The sequence below is a fragment of the Emys orbicularis genome, chromosome 2 (assembly GCF_028017835.1).
Source record: "Emys orbicularis isolate rEmyOrb1 chromosome 2, rEmyOrb1.hap1, whole genome shotgun sequence".
In the NCBI taxonomy this organism is placed as follows: domain Eukaryota; kingdom Metazoa; phylum Chordata; order Testudines; family Emydidae; genus Emys; species Emys orbicularis.
Genome location: NC_088684.1, coordinates 102,951,435 through 102,968,059, shown reverse-complemented (window position 1 = coordinate 102,968,059; position 16,625 = coordinate 102,951,435). Strand labels below are relative to the sequence as shown.

General features: G+C 40.0%; 1 protein-coding gene across 1 annotated transcript in view; it reads left to right on the top strand.

Moving 5' to 3' along the window:
• The window catches only part of MBP (myelin basic protein), a 189,264-nt gene that overhangs the window by 142,426 nt on the left and 30,213 nt on the right, over positions 1-16,625 (top strand). Inside the window, exon 5 of the mRNA XM_065399192.1 lies at positions 14,030-14,460. Within this exon, the coding sequence (XP_065255264.1) occupies positions 14,030-14,460 (431 nt within the window). The remainder of the gene's footprint in view (positions 1-14,029; positions 14,461-16,625) is intronic.

Here is a 16,625-nt window from a genome sequence, read left to right as displayed (position 1 = left end):
CAACTGAGTGGTGGTGGTGGTGGTGTGTGTCTGTGCATGTGCACGTTCTACTTTTATAGGTTTCAGAGTGGTAGCCGTGTTAGTCTGTATCAGCAAAAAGAATGAGGAGTACTTGTGGCACCTTAGAGACTAACAAATTTATTTGAGCATATGCTTAATAAGTATGCTCAAATTTATTTATGCTCAAATAAATTTGTAAGTCTCTAAGGTGCCACAAGTACTTCTCGTTCTTTCTACTTTTATAGTAACTGTAAAGTAATTTTTCACTAACTCTGCAGTATGCCAATCTGTGCTCTCTAGAAGAGTGCCCTTATCTGCCGTAGTGGAGGTATATGTATAGTCACTCCACAATTATTTTGAATATCCATGATATTACATGATAATACAAATCTCTCTGCTCTGCTTGGCTACTACCCTCTGAACTTGCCCTGTTTGGAGGGCAGCAGCCAAACAGTGTAGGGTGAGAGGATATTAACCACATTTCACAAACAGTAATTTGAAGGTACTACCTGTAAATTGCTAGGTCTTTGGAGTTTATTGCTGGATATGGTTATTCTGACAGAGATTGAAAGGGCTCTTACATTTTTCATCTAATTAACCATTCTGAATGAAAATCATAGTGGCTGATGTTTGGTGAAATTTCTTATATTTGATAGGATTTGTCAAGTAAGAGTGGAAAAGGCTATTGATGCTGATAAACCAAATCAAGAATACTGATTCATTTTAATCCCATCACTATTATTTAAACTGTGATTGGATCATTTGGAAACTATCAGGAAGAGACTGTGCAACACTATACTAGGTTCTGTATAGTATGAGGTGGTCCCTGCCCCAGGGAATATACAATGTGTCTGTATGCCAGTGTCATGGAAACTGACCTTCCTGTACAATCTGCTTAAGGTACAGCCCTCAAATATGAAATCTTGTCAGTGTGCATGGTCATGTTATGTTCAGTTTGCTGATTATCAATATCAGAAAGACACAAGGAAAGAATAAAACTGTAGAATCTTTTCCTTTAAAAAAAAAATCAATTTCCCTGTTTCTGCTCAGCTGCACATATCCAAGAACACTACTTTTTATTTTTAGTCCATAATTAAATTTTTTAGTTCATAAATTTTAGCTGGCTTTTACCATTTAAAATGGAAAAACAAATGAAGCCTTGCTAATTAATCTACATGGTGTGTAGTAGCAATAATTCCTTCAGCATCACCCTGTATAGTTTGCAACTTATTTTTATAAGAGTGTTAATGTTCTATGAGAAATTAATCTAATCACTGCCATCCTCAGACCATTAACTGGAATGAGTTTATTATGATGACAGTACTTTATTACACTTACGTACAGTTATGTGCTGAAATATTTTGAATGGCACACTTCATTTCTAGCTAAGAATCAGTGTAGCAAAAAAAATAAATTCACATTTACAATATCACATGCTGACTGTCAACAGTTTTTTTAGACTTGAGCTAAATACTTCGTCACTTGACACTCTCCAAATAATCTAATATATTTGTTGTTGTTAAATAGATGAATACAGGTTAGACTAGAGGTTGATATGTAGCCATTACCCCAATGTGCTTGTGGTATGGGATCCTTCAGAAGAAAGATATGACCTAGAAGAGTAGATCTCAAGTGGTATTCGTTTGTTGAATACTCAATATACTGTAGATGTGGAATAAAATTTTATTTTTTCCCTTTGCTATGAGTACTTCAATGTCTTCTTGAATCCAAAAGGGAACAATTTAAACTCTCAAAGTATCAAAAAAGGGTGAGAGTTTATTACGCAGGATGATAGCTTTTCAGCATAGTGCTGGAGCAAAATCTACTGTGACTTCAGAAATGTTCATCCTGAATAGAGTGGTTGGTGCTATTTGTGCAAATAATCCATAGAATTAAACAAGTCAAATGCCCTCAGATGGTTGGCCACTTCTAAATAATGAAAATCTTCTTTATTGCCCAAAAAAATTTGGAGGAGGGGGAGGGGGAAAGAGAAGTAGGAGGGGCTTTAGCATCCTCCAAAGCATCTAGTATTCTTTAAAAAGCAAGCAAGGTAAATAGCACGTTTGCTGTATGTCATTAGTCAATCAGTCCAACTATTACTGTCTTGTCTTATCCTACCTATCAGACAAACCTTATATTTCCAGCAGTGATGCACCCTGGATCCAAGGGTAGGAGGGTCTAACCCTACTCCCAGCATGCCCCCTGGGTCAGGGACTCTTGAAGGGCAATTCACAGACCCAAGTTAGGTGCCCAGGCTCTCTGTACAGTGCAAGAGGAGAATTAGGCCTTTTAAAAAGGGATTCATGGAAGGCAGCACACTTAAGTTAGCCAGTAAGAAATGCCAAGAATAAGGGTCTGGCCTAAGCCACGACCCTCAAAGGGAGTTAGTTGCCAAACTCTTGTCCCTAGGGAGGCACCTCGCTCCACTGTGGATTCACAGGCATGAAACTTCTCTCTGGAGTGGCAGAGCAGGGTTTTTGATCTGAATGTTTGACTTAGGTGCCTAAGTCCCCCATGTGAATCCCACCTACTGAGTCACCACTAGAGATGTATTGTACTGATATGAAAGAAACCGCTTGCCACTGTCTGTCCACCATGCCAATCAATAATAGCTGTTCTGTAAGTGAGTGTGTCAGGTTTTATTTTATGAAACCCAGGAAAAAACTGTTAAAAGGAAACACTATTGCAGAAATGATTCATGTGGTCAAGGAACGTTTTTCCACCATAGAAAAGGTGCAGTTGCAAAGTTTTCACCAGGATGTTTTCTTCAGTTTTGAAAATTTCATCCATTTTCTCAGGTTTTTCATGCAGAAAGTGAGATTTAGCCAAGGAAGAGGGCAGGCATTGTCAGTCAGTTTAGAGCAGTGGTTCTTAGCCCAGGGGCTGCTTGTGGCCCATGTGACATCCTCAGGGCCATACAGGTAGTATATTGTGTAGATGCAGCCTACATGGCACAGAGAGAGCTGCATATGTGGCCCACAACAGTAAATAGGTTGAGAACCACGGTTTAGAGGAATAGTACGCTTTTTCATATGTCAAAAAGAAGAAAGTTTCAAGTGCTGCAATCACCTCCTGAAATCAATGGGCTCTTCCATTGATTGTCTCCCAGGGAAGCAGATTGCTAATCATGTAAAGAGAGAACCTTTCAACATCCCAGCACGATAGCTTTTACTGAAGTTGAGCTATTATTTGTTTGCTTATACTTAAATTGGCAGAGTTTAATAAAGAATAGCTATCTAATCTATCATTAGTTTTTATGGAAGTGAGACTTTTAAGTCCTGTCATTGTTTCATTTAAGATTTGGGGGTGGGCTTTCAGCCTGTACATATCATACAAGTGGACACACATTGTGCAGTATATTACACATCTACTTTGGTATGAAGACAAGATATGTCCATACACATGCTTTGAAAGTTCTTTATGACTCAGTGTCTTTTCTGATCCTCTAAAGTTCATATTTTTTTTTTCTCTTGATGTCTTAAGACTGTTCTAAGTTAGAAAGGCCCCGAATTGATTGGTACAGCTCTGACAGATTCCTCTCTTCTCAAATTCTATCATCATGTCTAGCTCTGGGGGAGTATAGACAAACCTAACAACTCAAAGCAAAGGTTCATTAAAAGCACCCGTGAACTTCATTTACTTTCCACCTTAAACAATTTTTTATTCCTGGACTCAGTCCTTTAGAGTTCCTGATTTGAAAAATCCACCTTGTTTCTTATCTTTATCCCCTTCACCTCCAACAGCTTCAGAGTGTGGGCAGCTCCTGCTTTTTCAATGTGAGGGTGAATGGGAAAAGAGGGTGCTCCTCTGTAATCTTTTCTAGATGAGCAAAATCCAGAAGGTCCCACTGGACACTGATGCCTCTCGAGTAAGCTATGAACTTGTTAGGGACTGAGATGCCACAGAGAGCACTTCTATGTTTATTGGCATTTTACATTACCACATTGTTTTTTGGGACTTCTCAGCTCCAGAGTGAGATAATTACCCAGTCCAGAGGCAGTGTTGGCACCTAGTAAAGGCAAGTTTCACTGTTGCAAAACTCTGAGAAGGCAGTCTGCTTGCCTGTACGCTCCCGGCCCAAAGAGATTTTCTGAAGATCTGAAAGTAGGCCTACTTGGTCTGTGCCCAGACTTCTTTGAAAGGGGAAAGAGGCCACCTGATTGCCCCTCCATAGGGAATCCTACATGGCATGAAATTCAGCCCAACTTCTATATGGTTGAAGATTTTTTGCAGACCTGGGCTGAGTTTTGTGCTGGAAGGAAAAAATAAAAGCAAGATGAATTGCACCTGATTTGGGGTTTCACATAGCTGTAATCATTATTTGCAATTGACAGACATTAGATTAATGTAACTGGATGTCATGCTCAGCAGTTTGAATTCCTGATAAAGTGCAATTCTACTCTAAAAAATGACCACACAAAAGGTAAAATCTATGAGGTGGGGGTGTCTGTTAAAACAAATATATGGACTCCCTCCCCCCCCCTGCTTTTCATTTGTTAGCCCTGCAGAGCCAAAACAGTGTGAGCTAGATTGTTCATGGTGAGGTGGGGGCAGAGGGCATGTGTATCAAGTAATTTATTGCTGGGCCAAACTGTCTTCTGTTACAACTCTGCAGTCCTTCTGTGCTTGAGGGTAGAACTGGGCCTGGAGAATTTTACCTGTGGATGGTGCATGAGCCAGAAAGCAACCAGCCTGACTTTTAGATCTCAGAAGTTGTCAGGGCTAGCAGTTAGAGAAACCATCTTTTTACTTGTCAGTAGATCAAATTAGATCTAGCATTATTTAGACATTCTAAATATGGAAAACCATGATGCCATTTTACAGTCACTTAGAGTAGAACTGCACTGTAAAAGTGCAGCTATAATAAGAAAAGTAAAAAACTAAACATGGCCCTGTCAGGCTCTCTTCCAGGTGAAAGTTTGCAGCATTAAGGCTAGACAAATCAAACTCAATATCCGCTCTAAAAATTAAGCTGCTCTTTATCAACAATAATAAAATCCTTTCCATCAGAACTTAGCCGCTCTTTGTGTTTTAATGCAGGAAGCAGAGCAGAATCAGCACATTGCTAACAGAAGTAAAAGCATCTCTGTTGGTAGACCAAGTAGTTATGACCTCAAGACCGTTCTGTTGAATAAGAGGGTGCTATTTTTATATATCATACAACTTTTTAGTGCCATAACTGGACTTTAAGGAGAAACATGCCAAACAATTCACTGAATCTGTTCTTCACTCTGTTTCACCAGATTTATGCCAAAACAATTCCACTCTAGTCAACAGTATTACACAATCACAGATCTGGTGTCATCGAGTGGGGAATCAGGCCCTTTCTTTGCCATTCTTCTATTCTGTATAGGTTCTTATACCACCCTCATAACCTTCCACTAGTACATTAAGTAAAGTCACTAGTATTTGTCTTACATGGTTTGTTCTTTCTCATCCTCTCCCTTGGAGGAGAATTGTGTGTGCAGTGTAGTGTTTGAGTAGGGGTTTTTTATCATTATTTTTTGTTTAAATGTACACGGTGGTGTGTGCATGTGCGCACGAGGAGTGTGGCTGGAGCAGAAGGTGGTGACGTTTTTGATGGTCCTTATAAGGATCCTGTGGGAGTTTGTTTGGCAATCTGAGACTGGCACCTGGGAACTCTGTCTCCTGCCCAGACAAGCTTTACTTTTACTCTTAGGCACAGCAGAATTGAGGTTTTTTTTTTTTATAATATTGATGTTTATTTTAAAGCACTTTTTCAATTTTTATTGACTTAAAGCATGGAAACTTTGGGAGAAGGGAGATAATTATTTAATGACAGACACTGAAATTCAAAAAGTTCAAGCTTTATAAACATTAATACAAATTGTCATCATATGTCAAAATATACAAAGTACATACCGTCACATCAAACTGAAATTTAAAATGAGAAAAATGCTACTTGAGAACTCAGTCATTATCAATGGAAGTATATATACTTCTGTGTATATATACTTCTAATTTCAAGCCTAAACTTCCCCACGGCCAGTTTATATCCATTCGTTCTCGTGTCCACATTACTACTGAGCTGAAATAATTCCTCTCCCTCCTTGGTATTAATCCCTTTGATATATTTAAAGAGAGCAATCATATCCCCCCTCAGCCTTCTTTTGGTTAGGCTAAACAAACCGAGCTCCTCGAGTCTCCTTTCATAGGAAAGGTTTTCCATTCCTCGGATCATCCTAGTGGCCCTTCTCTGTACCCGTTCCAGTTTGAGTTCATCCTTTTTAAACATAGGAGACCAGAACTGCACACAGTACTCCAAATGAGGTCTCACCAGCGCCTTGTATAACGGAAGCAGCACCTCCCTGTCCCTACTAGAAATACCTCGCCTAACGCATCCCAAAATCGCATTAGCTTTTTTCACAGCCACGTCACATTGCCGACTCATAGTCATCCTGCGATCAACCAGGACTCCGAGGTCCTTCTCCTCCTCCGTCACTTCCAACCTATGCGTCCCTATCTTATAACTAAAATTCTTATTAGTCATCCCTAAATGCATCACCTTACACTTCTCACTATTAAATCTCATCCTATTATTGTTACTCCAATTTACAAGGTCATCCAAGTCTCCCTGCAGAATATCCCGATCCTTCTCCGAATTGGCAATACCTCCCAACTTTGTGTCATCCGCAAACTTTATCAGCCCACTCCTACATTCGGTTCCGAGGTCAGTAACGAATAGATTGAATAAAATCGGACCCAAAACCGAACCTTGAGGAACCCCACTGGTGACCTCCGTCCAACCCGACAGTTCACCTTTCAGTACTACCCGCTGCAGTCTCCCCTTTAACCAGTTCTTTATCCACCTCTGGAATTTCATATCGATGAATCAAGTTTTGCAGCTGGAATGTAATGATGCAAATCTAATTCTTCCCCCTCCCTGAAAATCTTATTCATGATTGAGGTATTTAGACAAAACCACTGTTTCAAAAATGGTCAGTTAATTCTCCTGTGATTCGTATTGCAATAGTAGTGCAAAGTAGAGGCTGGATTGTGCATTGTCCTTCATTGTCAGTAGGCACAAGGGACCATCCACAATCGCAGCTTTTTTGAGTACAGGGACTTCTCCCAGTTAGCACCTCTACCAGTTCAGACCATTCAGAAGAGGAGGACGAAGGATGTGGGACTTTGCCTGCTGTAAAGTAGGTTATGGTGCATCCTTTCTGGACTGTAGCAGTGGGAGTGCTCCTGCTATATGGCAAGTGCTCGGGCTAGAGTAGGTTGTTCTGTGCCATCTCCAAGAAGAGGGCTCTAGCAAAAAGGCACAAGACATCCCTTGTTATGCTGAGGGATGACCTATGACTGTCCACAGATAAGAGAAAAATAATCTACAATCATCTTGCTGGATACTTCTGTGAAATTGAATAACACTGCTCATGTCTTATCTTAGAGAAGCTCCAGTGCTGAACAGAAATGGCCTGGACCAGCTGTGGCCCTTGCTTTCACACCCAGCCTTGAGGGCTGTCATATGCAATTGTCCCTCCTCACCTACCTAATAATCTCACAAGCCTCAGTCATCTCCCCCTTATTAATCAGTACTTCTGTATGAAGGGCTGGTGAGCCTAGCGGTATGCAGTGGGCCCCACCTCTGTGTTTTCTATGTCAAATATAATAAACAGCACACTTTTAGTGCTTAGCCAAAGTCAACAGTTAGGTGAAGAACAGCAGGCTAAGAGCTTGAGATGATGCTGGCAGGGAGAAATACTTTGAAGAATTTGCCTTGACATTAGCACTACTGGTATGCTTGGGCATAGAGCTAATTAGAAGAATGCAGAAACTTTTTCAGTTTCAATGCTTTTCATTAGCATTTTGAATTTTTGGAATTTGACTACTCTATAAGCTGGCCAAATAGGATTTTTGAGAAATGTGTTGTAATTTTGAAAAGCCAAAGGTGTTTGATGTGCTGCACTCAGCACTGTTTGCAAGATCAGGCTGCCTGATGCCAGTAGCGTATAGAAATAGCAATATTACTTCCCTGTTTCTCAAGTCGTTTCAGAAATCAGCATAAAAATGTTAGATACTGAGAGAACAAATGTGAAATTTATAATTATGCATCCAGCAGCCTGAGCAACATAATTAAACTGACCTAACCCCCCAGTATAGATAGTGCCATCGACCCACTGCTTCTTGGGGAGGGGTTCTCCCGTCAGTGTAGTTTCTTTTGGTAATCATCAGTGGGATCAGAGCTTACTACCTACACTATCTGCTCAAGAAACTCCCTGAAAAAGCACAGGAACAGATCTGTACAGACACATGCCTAGAACCCTGACCAGGTGTATTCTATTTGCTACCCAAGATCCATAAACCTGGAAATCCTGGACGCCCCATCATCTCAAGCATTGGCACTCTAACAGCAGGATTGTCTGGCTATGTGGACTCTCTCCTCAGGCCCTACGCTATGAACACTCCCAGCTATCTTCGAGACACCACTGGCTTCCTGAGGAAACTACAATCCATCTGTGATCTTCCAGAAAACACCATCCTGGCCACTATGGATGTAGAAGCCCTCTACACCAACATTCCATACAAAGATGGACTACAAGCCATCAGGAACAGTATCCCCGATAATATCACGGCAAACCTAGTGGCTGAACTTTGACTTTGTCCTCACCCACAACTATTTCACATTTGGGGACAATATATACCTTCAAGTCAGCGGCACTGCTATGGGTACCCGCATGGCCCCACAGTATGCCAACATTTTTATGGCTGACTTAGGGGACGAGAGCTAAGGAAGCGTTGTTCTAACGCCCCTACTCTACTTGCGCTACATTGATGACATCTTCATCCTCTGGACCCATGGAAAAGAAGCTCTCAAGGAATTCCACCATGATTTTAACAATTTCCATCCCACCATCAACCTCAGCCTAGACCAATCCACACAAGCGGTCCATTTCCTAGACACTACCGTGCTAATAAGCAATGGTCACAAACACCACCCTGTACCGGAAACCTACTGACCGCTATACTTACCTACATGCCTCCAGCTTCCATCCAGGACACACCACGCGATCCATTGTCTACAGCCAAGCTCGAAGATACAACCGCATTTGCTCCAACCCCTCAGACAGAGACAAACACCTACAAGATCTCTATCAAGCATTCTTAAAATTACAATACCCACCTGCTGAAGTGAAAAAAACAGATTGACAGAGCCAGAAGTGTACCCAGAAGTCACCTACTACAGGACAGGCCCAACAAAGAAAATAACACAACGCCACTAGCCATCACCTTCAGCCCCCAACTAAAACCTCTCCAGCACATCCTCAAAGATCTACAACCTATCCTGAAAGATGATCCCTCACTCTCACAGATCTTGGGAGACAGACCAGTCCTTGCTTACAGACAGCCCCCCAACCTAAAGCAAATACTCACCAGCAACCAAACACCATACAACATAAACACTAACCCAGGAACCTATCCTTGTAACAAAGCCCGATGCCAACTCTGTCCACATATCTATTCAAGTGACACCATCATAGGACCTAACCACATCAGCCACGCCATCAGGGGCACATCTACCAACGTGATATATGCCAGCAATGCCCCTCTGCCATATACACTGGCCAAACCGGACAGTCTCTATGCAAAAGAATAAATGGACACAAATCTGACATCAGGAATCATAACGTTCAAAAACCAGTGGGAGAACACTTCAACCTCTCTAACCACACAGTGACAGACTTGAAGGTGGCAATTTTGCAACAAAAAAACTTAAAAAACAGACTCCAAAGAGAGACTGCTGAACTTGAATTAATATGCAAATTAGATACAAATAACTTAGGTCTAAACAGAGACTGGGAATGGTTGGGTCATTACACTAATTGAATCTGTTTCCCCATGTTAAGTATACTCGCACCTTCTATGGGTCATCTCGATTATCACTTCAAAGATTGTTTTTTTTCTCCTGCTGATGATAGCTCATCTCAATTGATTGGCCTCTTACAGTTGGTATGGCTACTCCCACCTTTTCATGTTCTCTGTATGAATAAATATCTTCTTTCTGTGTGTTCCATTCTATGCATCCGAAGAAGTTGGCTGTAGCCCACGAAAGCTTATGCTCAAATAAATTTGTTAGTCTCTAAGGTGCCACAGTACTCCTGTTCTTTTTGCGGATACAGACTAACATGGCTGCTACTCTGAAAAGTGTAGGTAGTGTCTACATTGAAGTGCTGCAGTGGTGTACATGCAGTTGTAGCATTTCAGTGCAGACAAGCCCTTAAATCACAGGCTCAGCCATACAATAGGAAAACATTTGGATTCTAACAATCATTCTCTTCCTTAGGAATTAAATGGAGATGTCAGATCAAATGCCTGTTTTGAGAGTGTAATTAATATTTCATGATCAGTTACCCATGATTAAGGCTAAGATTTTGTCATGGATATTTTTAGTGACAGCATTATAAATGCTGGATGCAAAGCAGGGTCTGGACCTCCAGTTTGAGAACTCCTGTATTAGGCCAACAGAGTTTTCGAAAATATCTCCGCTTAAATTTGTTTGCCTATTCCAAATCTACTTTTTCCTTTTCAATGTTGTTAAACAAGAAACTAAATTAAATGAGCAAGTTCAGCTCTTTAAGGTAAGATGGGGCAGTACTGCTTGTTTGTAGATAGAGGGTACCTGAATGCTGTATTTTTACAAGTCAGGATTGCTCCAGGAATTGCCTCCATTTCTGTACATGCTGGAATTCCTACAGCTCTCTCCCCCTTATTTTGGGAGTCGACACAATTGGTGCACAACCTTTCAGGAGTGTTCAGAATGCATTTCCTACAGTCACTGGCCAGCTCCACTGGCCCTTGCTGAGAAGTGCAGGACGATAGTTCCACCTCCTTCCTACTGCTTTTGGGGTGGTTGCCCACCAGGGCGATGCAGAGGGCTCCTTACGCCCATCTCCCTTGCACAGCCACATTGTCACAGTCTGGCCCAATATTTTCTTTAAAGTAGGTATTGTAATATTCTTGGGATAAAGTCTATGGAGTGCTCCATGCCATAGTTATAGCCAAAATTACTATATTTTGCAAAAGGATTCTCCTTTTTTTCCTACACAATATATCTTAAGTTACTGCAGCAAGGAAAAGCTTCTCTCTTTCACTACTGTAAGTGGCACATACCATTTCCCTCACCTGAAGGAAAAAAAGGAAAATCAGTGTTAGTCAGCTGAATTCATGATAGAATATTTTTCTTTAATTTTTAACTTGTAGCTTTATGATCTAATAAACCAATATTGAAATGCAGTTTAGCAGATGTTTTATTAGTAATTGCATAGATCATACCTAGTAAGTAGCTCTATGTCATTAATATATATTATCATATACACAGACTTTGGAAAAGGAATTCATGGCTACTGTTGATTAATATCGCTCAAATATAGACACTATATTTTCCATTGTACATTTTTGCTGAACATTAAATGGGGGTTTAACACAGTAAAAATGTAAAGGAAAAATTAAATGCATGCTTTCATTGCTAAATTAAATGCATGCTTTCATTGCTAAATTAAATGCATGCTTTCATTGCTAAATTAAAAGCATACAGAAAAGATTTACACTTTATAGCTCACTGCTTATGTGTTGAGAGAAACTACTTTTGTGGCACAAATGCCCTTCTTTGTTTCTTACAAATAACTGTATTCAGTGACACAAAGCACAACTGTTATAAAAGTATTAGTATGCAGATGCTCTGCTGTTTTGTTAATGCATTTAATTAAATACAATATCACTATTGTTTTTCTCCTTAATTGAATTTGTACGATGGTATAGAATCTAAACCAGTGTTAAATAATTAAAATTAGTTATTGTTTCTGTTGCTCCCAAAACCACTGCATCTTTGCTTCATTCCATCAAGAAAGCTATGGTGAGATAAACTAACAAAAATCTGGTAAAGTTTTGATCCTTCAAGGCACCAATGTGTAAGTACCCTGGGAATATTCAGCATAAAAATAAATTAAATACATTACAGAAAGCAAAAGAACATAGCTGCAATATTTTAAATAAACAGGTTTCTTTTTTCAGTTCAGAAAGCCTTAATTGATAATTGCCGCTGCTTAAATATAATTTTATCCCTGAAGACAATTCTTAATTGTTTTTAATTGGAGGGAAGAACTGAACTTCCTTTCTAACTAGTTGATATATTTTCAATTCAGGTAATAGCCAAAATTGCATGCCTTACACATTAGCCTTCTCCAGGAAGTTAAACTGTAGCTCATTTACTAATTTATACTTGTCAGGTTATAATGTGTTGTAGGTCTGTATTTGCAGATTAATTCTGTCATTCAGATAAAATTACTCCAAGCAGATGAATTTTATTGCCCAGCGTTTGCAATATGATCAGTTGTGCCTTGTTCTGAATCCACCCCTATTAAAGTAGTTTTAATAAACTATTTTTTTAAGAAAAGAAAAAGAACCCCAGAATGCTCTTCTTTTCAGCAGTTTAGGGCCATGTAAAAAACTAAAGTGCTGGATTGAATCAGCAAAGGGCAAGCACTTAAAAAAGCACACATCATGGCATAGTCAGATCCAGATCCCTTCTCAGAGCAACAACTACCAAATCAAATTGTGGAATTTCACGAGGTAATCAAGACATCAAAAACACCATATGCCCAGTTATTCCTGATCCTACTGAAGTCAGTGGAAGTTTTGTCAATGACTTGAGTCTATTTCCTCATCCGGATCCCAGATGAATAATCACTTCTAATAATAAGGTTTCTTTGCAATCAATCAGGAGACTCATTTATTTCATGCATTTAAAAAAAAAAAAGCCAACTGTGACTGACTGCTGAAGAACTCTCCCGAGTTACTAATTTACTACTCTTCATTGGAAATTAGCTTGATTTTGCAGTACATAGTCTACACCAACTCACATAATTTTTCAATGGAAGTGGGAGCTGCTGAGTGTCCCAGCATGGGTAGACAGACTTGAGCCAGTGCATTAAAAATAGCAGTGTGGACATGATGGCACTGTTGGAGCTTGGACCCAGGAAGGTCAGCCAGGGTGGCTTGGCTCAGGTAACCAGCCCGAGGTGCCATCAGGGCTCCAACTTTAAGCTGAGCAAGTGTGAGCCTACCCATGCTGAAAATCATATCTCCCAGCTGCAGTGTAGACATTCCCTCTGACTTCCAAATAGCATACTGGAGCACAGTAGAATGTAACCCAACTTAGAAAAGTTGGCATGAGTGTAATGTTTGTCATGTTACTAAACAGCAACAGGCTGGGCCCTTCACTGAGGGTGTGTGAGAGGAAAAAGGAGGGTAAGATGTTTCTTACAAGCAGACCTGTAAGTCTTATCTCTTGTATTAGTTATACTATGTGGATGACAATATGATTATCTGAAGTGAAAACCTGTTTGCATTTCCCCCATCCCCTCTTCAATGTGTGGTTTTTACATTTGGAAGAAACTGGGGAACAAATCAGGCAGAGAGATGTTAATTAAAAAAATAAAAAAAATAATAATGTAGCTCAAAGAATTCTAATAGACTCATACCAGTGGGAGCTCCATCCTGTACAACATTGAGCTTAGAGTTAGAAAAATTGTAACATCCTGCAAAGAGGGGTTGACGTGGAAATACAGCCCAAGCCTTTTTATGGTCATGTACAGTGGTCTTTAGAAATAGTGAGAAGAGCGGTCAATATAAAGAATTCTCACCTCTTACATCAAGTACAGAGATGGCAACTAGAGACATTGAAAATAAAGCAGAGTTATCATTTACAACACACTTCAGCTATATTTATTAACCTATTTCCAAACACTTTTAATTATAAACATCCTGACCACCATTCTAATTTTAAAACCTAAAAGAAGTCATGTAGTCCCAGTGCAAGTTAAATGTGAGAGAACAGTTCAGTTGCAAGATAGATTAATTCTCTGAAAAGCATTTGGGGAGAGAGAACATATTCTATGGATTTTGCATGAAACAACTAACTCAAGGCAAGTGAAAGAAAGCAGCATTGTTCCAGTGCTCTGTTTTTCATAGGCCTGTATTCATATCTCATTCTTGTTGTTTGTAGGAGAGGCAGATGTGAACCAGAACAATGGGACCTCCACTAAGAGCACAGCGGTGACAGACTCCAAGGGCACAGCAGACTCAAAGAATGCCTGGAAGGAGGCCAACCCAGCTGACACGGTTGGTCGCCCCCACTTGATCCGCCTCTTTTCCCGAGATGCCCCAGGAAGGGAAGACAACACCTTCAAAGATCGGCCCTCAGAGTCAGACGAGCTACAGACCATTCAAGAGGACAGTGCTGCAACTTCAGAGAACTCGGATTTGATGGCTTCACAGAAACGCTCCTCTTTCCGGCACGGATCAAAAATGGCAACTGCAAGCACCATAGACCATGCTAGACATGGATCTCCAAGGCACAGAGACTCGGGTCTACTTGACTCGCTGGGCAGATTCTTTGGAGGTGAAAAACAAGTTCCCAGGAGGGGCTCGGGCAAGGTGAGCTCTGAGGAATAAAACAGCTACAGCAACATAAAATACAAATTAAAAAGGAAAGGGTGAGAGAAAAGAAAGGTGAACTAGGTAACCACCAGAGAGCAAGAGTTGATTTAGCTAGCAGAAAGGTATTACATATGTCTGATACGATGTTTGGCTTCAATAAGAAATACAATAGCATAGCACTAGAAAATGTTATGAGCTTGGGACAGAGCACATTTATCAGTTTCTAGACAGAACCACTCTTCCAGTGTCTGGAAATCAAGAGTATTTATAAATCAGGGTGTGGCTCTGGAGACATTCCTGAGAGACTTGTGAACATTTTATAAGTGGTGTATTATCTGTATATTGAACAATTTAGGGAGAAGCTTCAGGCTGCTTTTGTTTTTTCTTTCGGGACCATTTTATCTCAAATGTTTCTCAAAACTAACAGGCACAGAAGCACCAGACAATCTTATGACAATTCTGCACTAGTATGGGGGATGAACTTGAAAATGGGTCTTTTTCCTTCTCTAATTTCTATGAGTGATTCTTTTGTTGGAGTCCGCCACACCAGCCTGTATTGTAAAATCAGCACAGCTTTGTAAGACATGAGAATGTGGTTGCTGTTGGGATAACGTGTCAGAAATTCTCCTGAAACGTGAACTTGCTATGGTCAAGCTATTTGATCCTGATTGCAAGGGAGGGAGGAATAAATCACAATTGTACCTTCAAACATCTGTGGACTGAATACCAGAACTTCTGAGTGTTAACAATTATGAAATTTAGCATAAGAAAACATCCCACGCCTGCAGGAAACAGAGGTGCTGAGAGATGTAGAAAGTAGTGTATACTCCTGCCCATTCCAGGATTAGTATATAGTTTTATAAGGGTGCTGATATTTCCGTAAAGCTTTGGTTCCTTGACCTGTTGTTTCTGAGCTTAAACTTAGTTTGCATAGTCTGTTGCTGTATGAATGTAACAGATCAGTATGTCTTGATTTGTGTTTGATCTGTTTTTTGCTACAGTAATCTAGAGTGGGTACTTTGCTTTAAGAAAATATCAGACTGGGGGGTAGCTGAAGAAGTGAAGTTCATCCCTATGTGCCATGTAGTACAAAATACTCACTTTAAGGGAAGAGGATTATAAGAAACTGCCCCCAATGAAAATTTGTGATGCTCCCAACAGCAGGTTATTACTAGCAGACATGTTAAATTATCTAATAAACTAAACAACTGTAATCCCATTTTGTTGTGCAGAACACTTGAGAAGTTCAGACCATAATAAAACATACTCAAAAAAATTGTGATTTGATATCAAACATACTTATAAGCTATATGTTACATGTACAGTAAGAGCTTGCATTAATTTCCATTAGCAATATGGCCTAGTGTGTCAGACACTGGACTGGGAGTCAGATTCTATTCCTGGACCTACCATTGACTTTCTGGGTGATATTAGGTGAGTCATTTAACATCTCTGTTCCTCCATCTGTAAATGAGGGATTATAATGTTTGCCCATCTATGAAAAAGCTCTATTTAAGGGCAAAACATTACAGTGTTGTTTGTGCAGTGAGCAGTCATTGTCTTGATGAAGGGGGAATTCTTTTCTTAGAATCCCTTGGCTTTTCCATCATTGCAACAGGCATGAGTCACTCCTGATATTGATGGTGATTTGAAATGGATTCTTGAATGGGGTTGGCTAGCTTCAACTCTTGCTGTTAATGTGTAATTACAGCATTGAGTTCTCTACAAACCAGTATATTAATTCTCTTTATATATCGGGGATCAATGTAAAATAGTATTAGAATCTGCATGCAGAAAAAATAAAGCAGGTATTTTTTGTGTAGCGATAAAAATGAAATCAATTTTCAGTGGTGGTGGTAGTGATCTAAGTTGGGTGCAAATTGTAGATTCCTGTATTTACCAATCATTGTGAATCTATTTAACTTGAGGGGTATGTAGTCATGTACAAGACAATGAAGTACCTTCTCTCTTGTATCTTGGTTGATCTTCAGTGCTCTGTCAGATTAAGGGCAGGAATGACTGGAGTGGAAAATCTCAACAGCAAACAGTGCCTGCAGAGCAAAACAAAGCTTCCTGCATGAGTCCAAACAATTTTTAAGCCATGAATAAAACTGCTTTTTTAAACAAGTGCTTTTAATGTTTTAAAGTGCTGCCTTACAGAG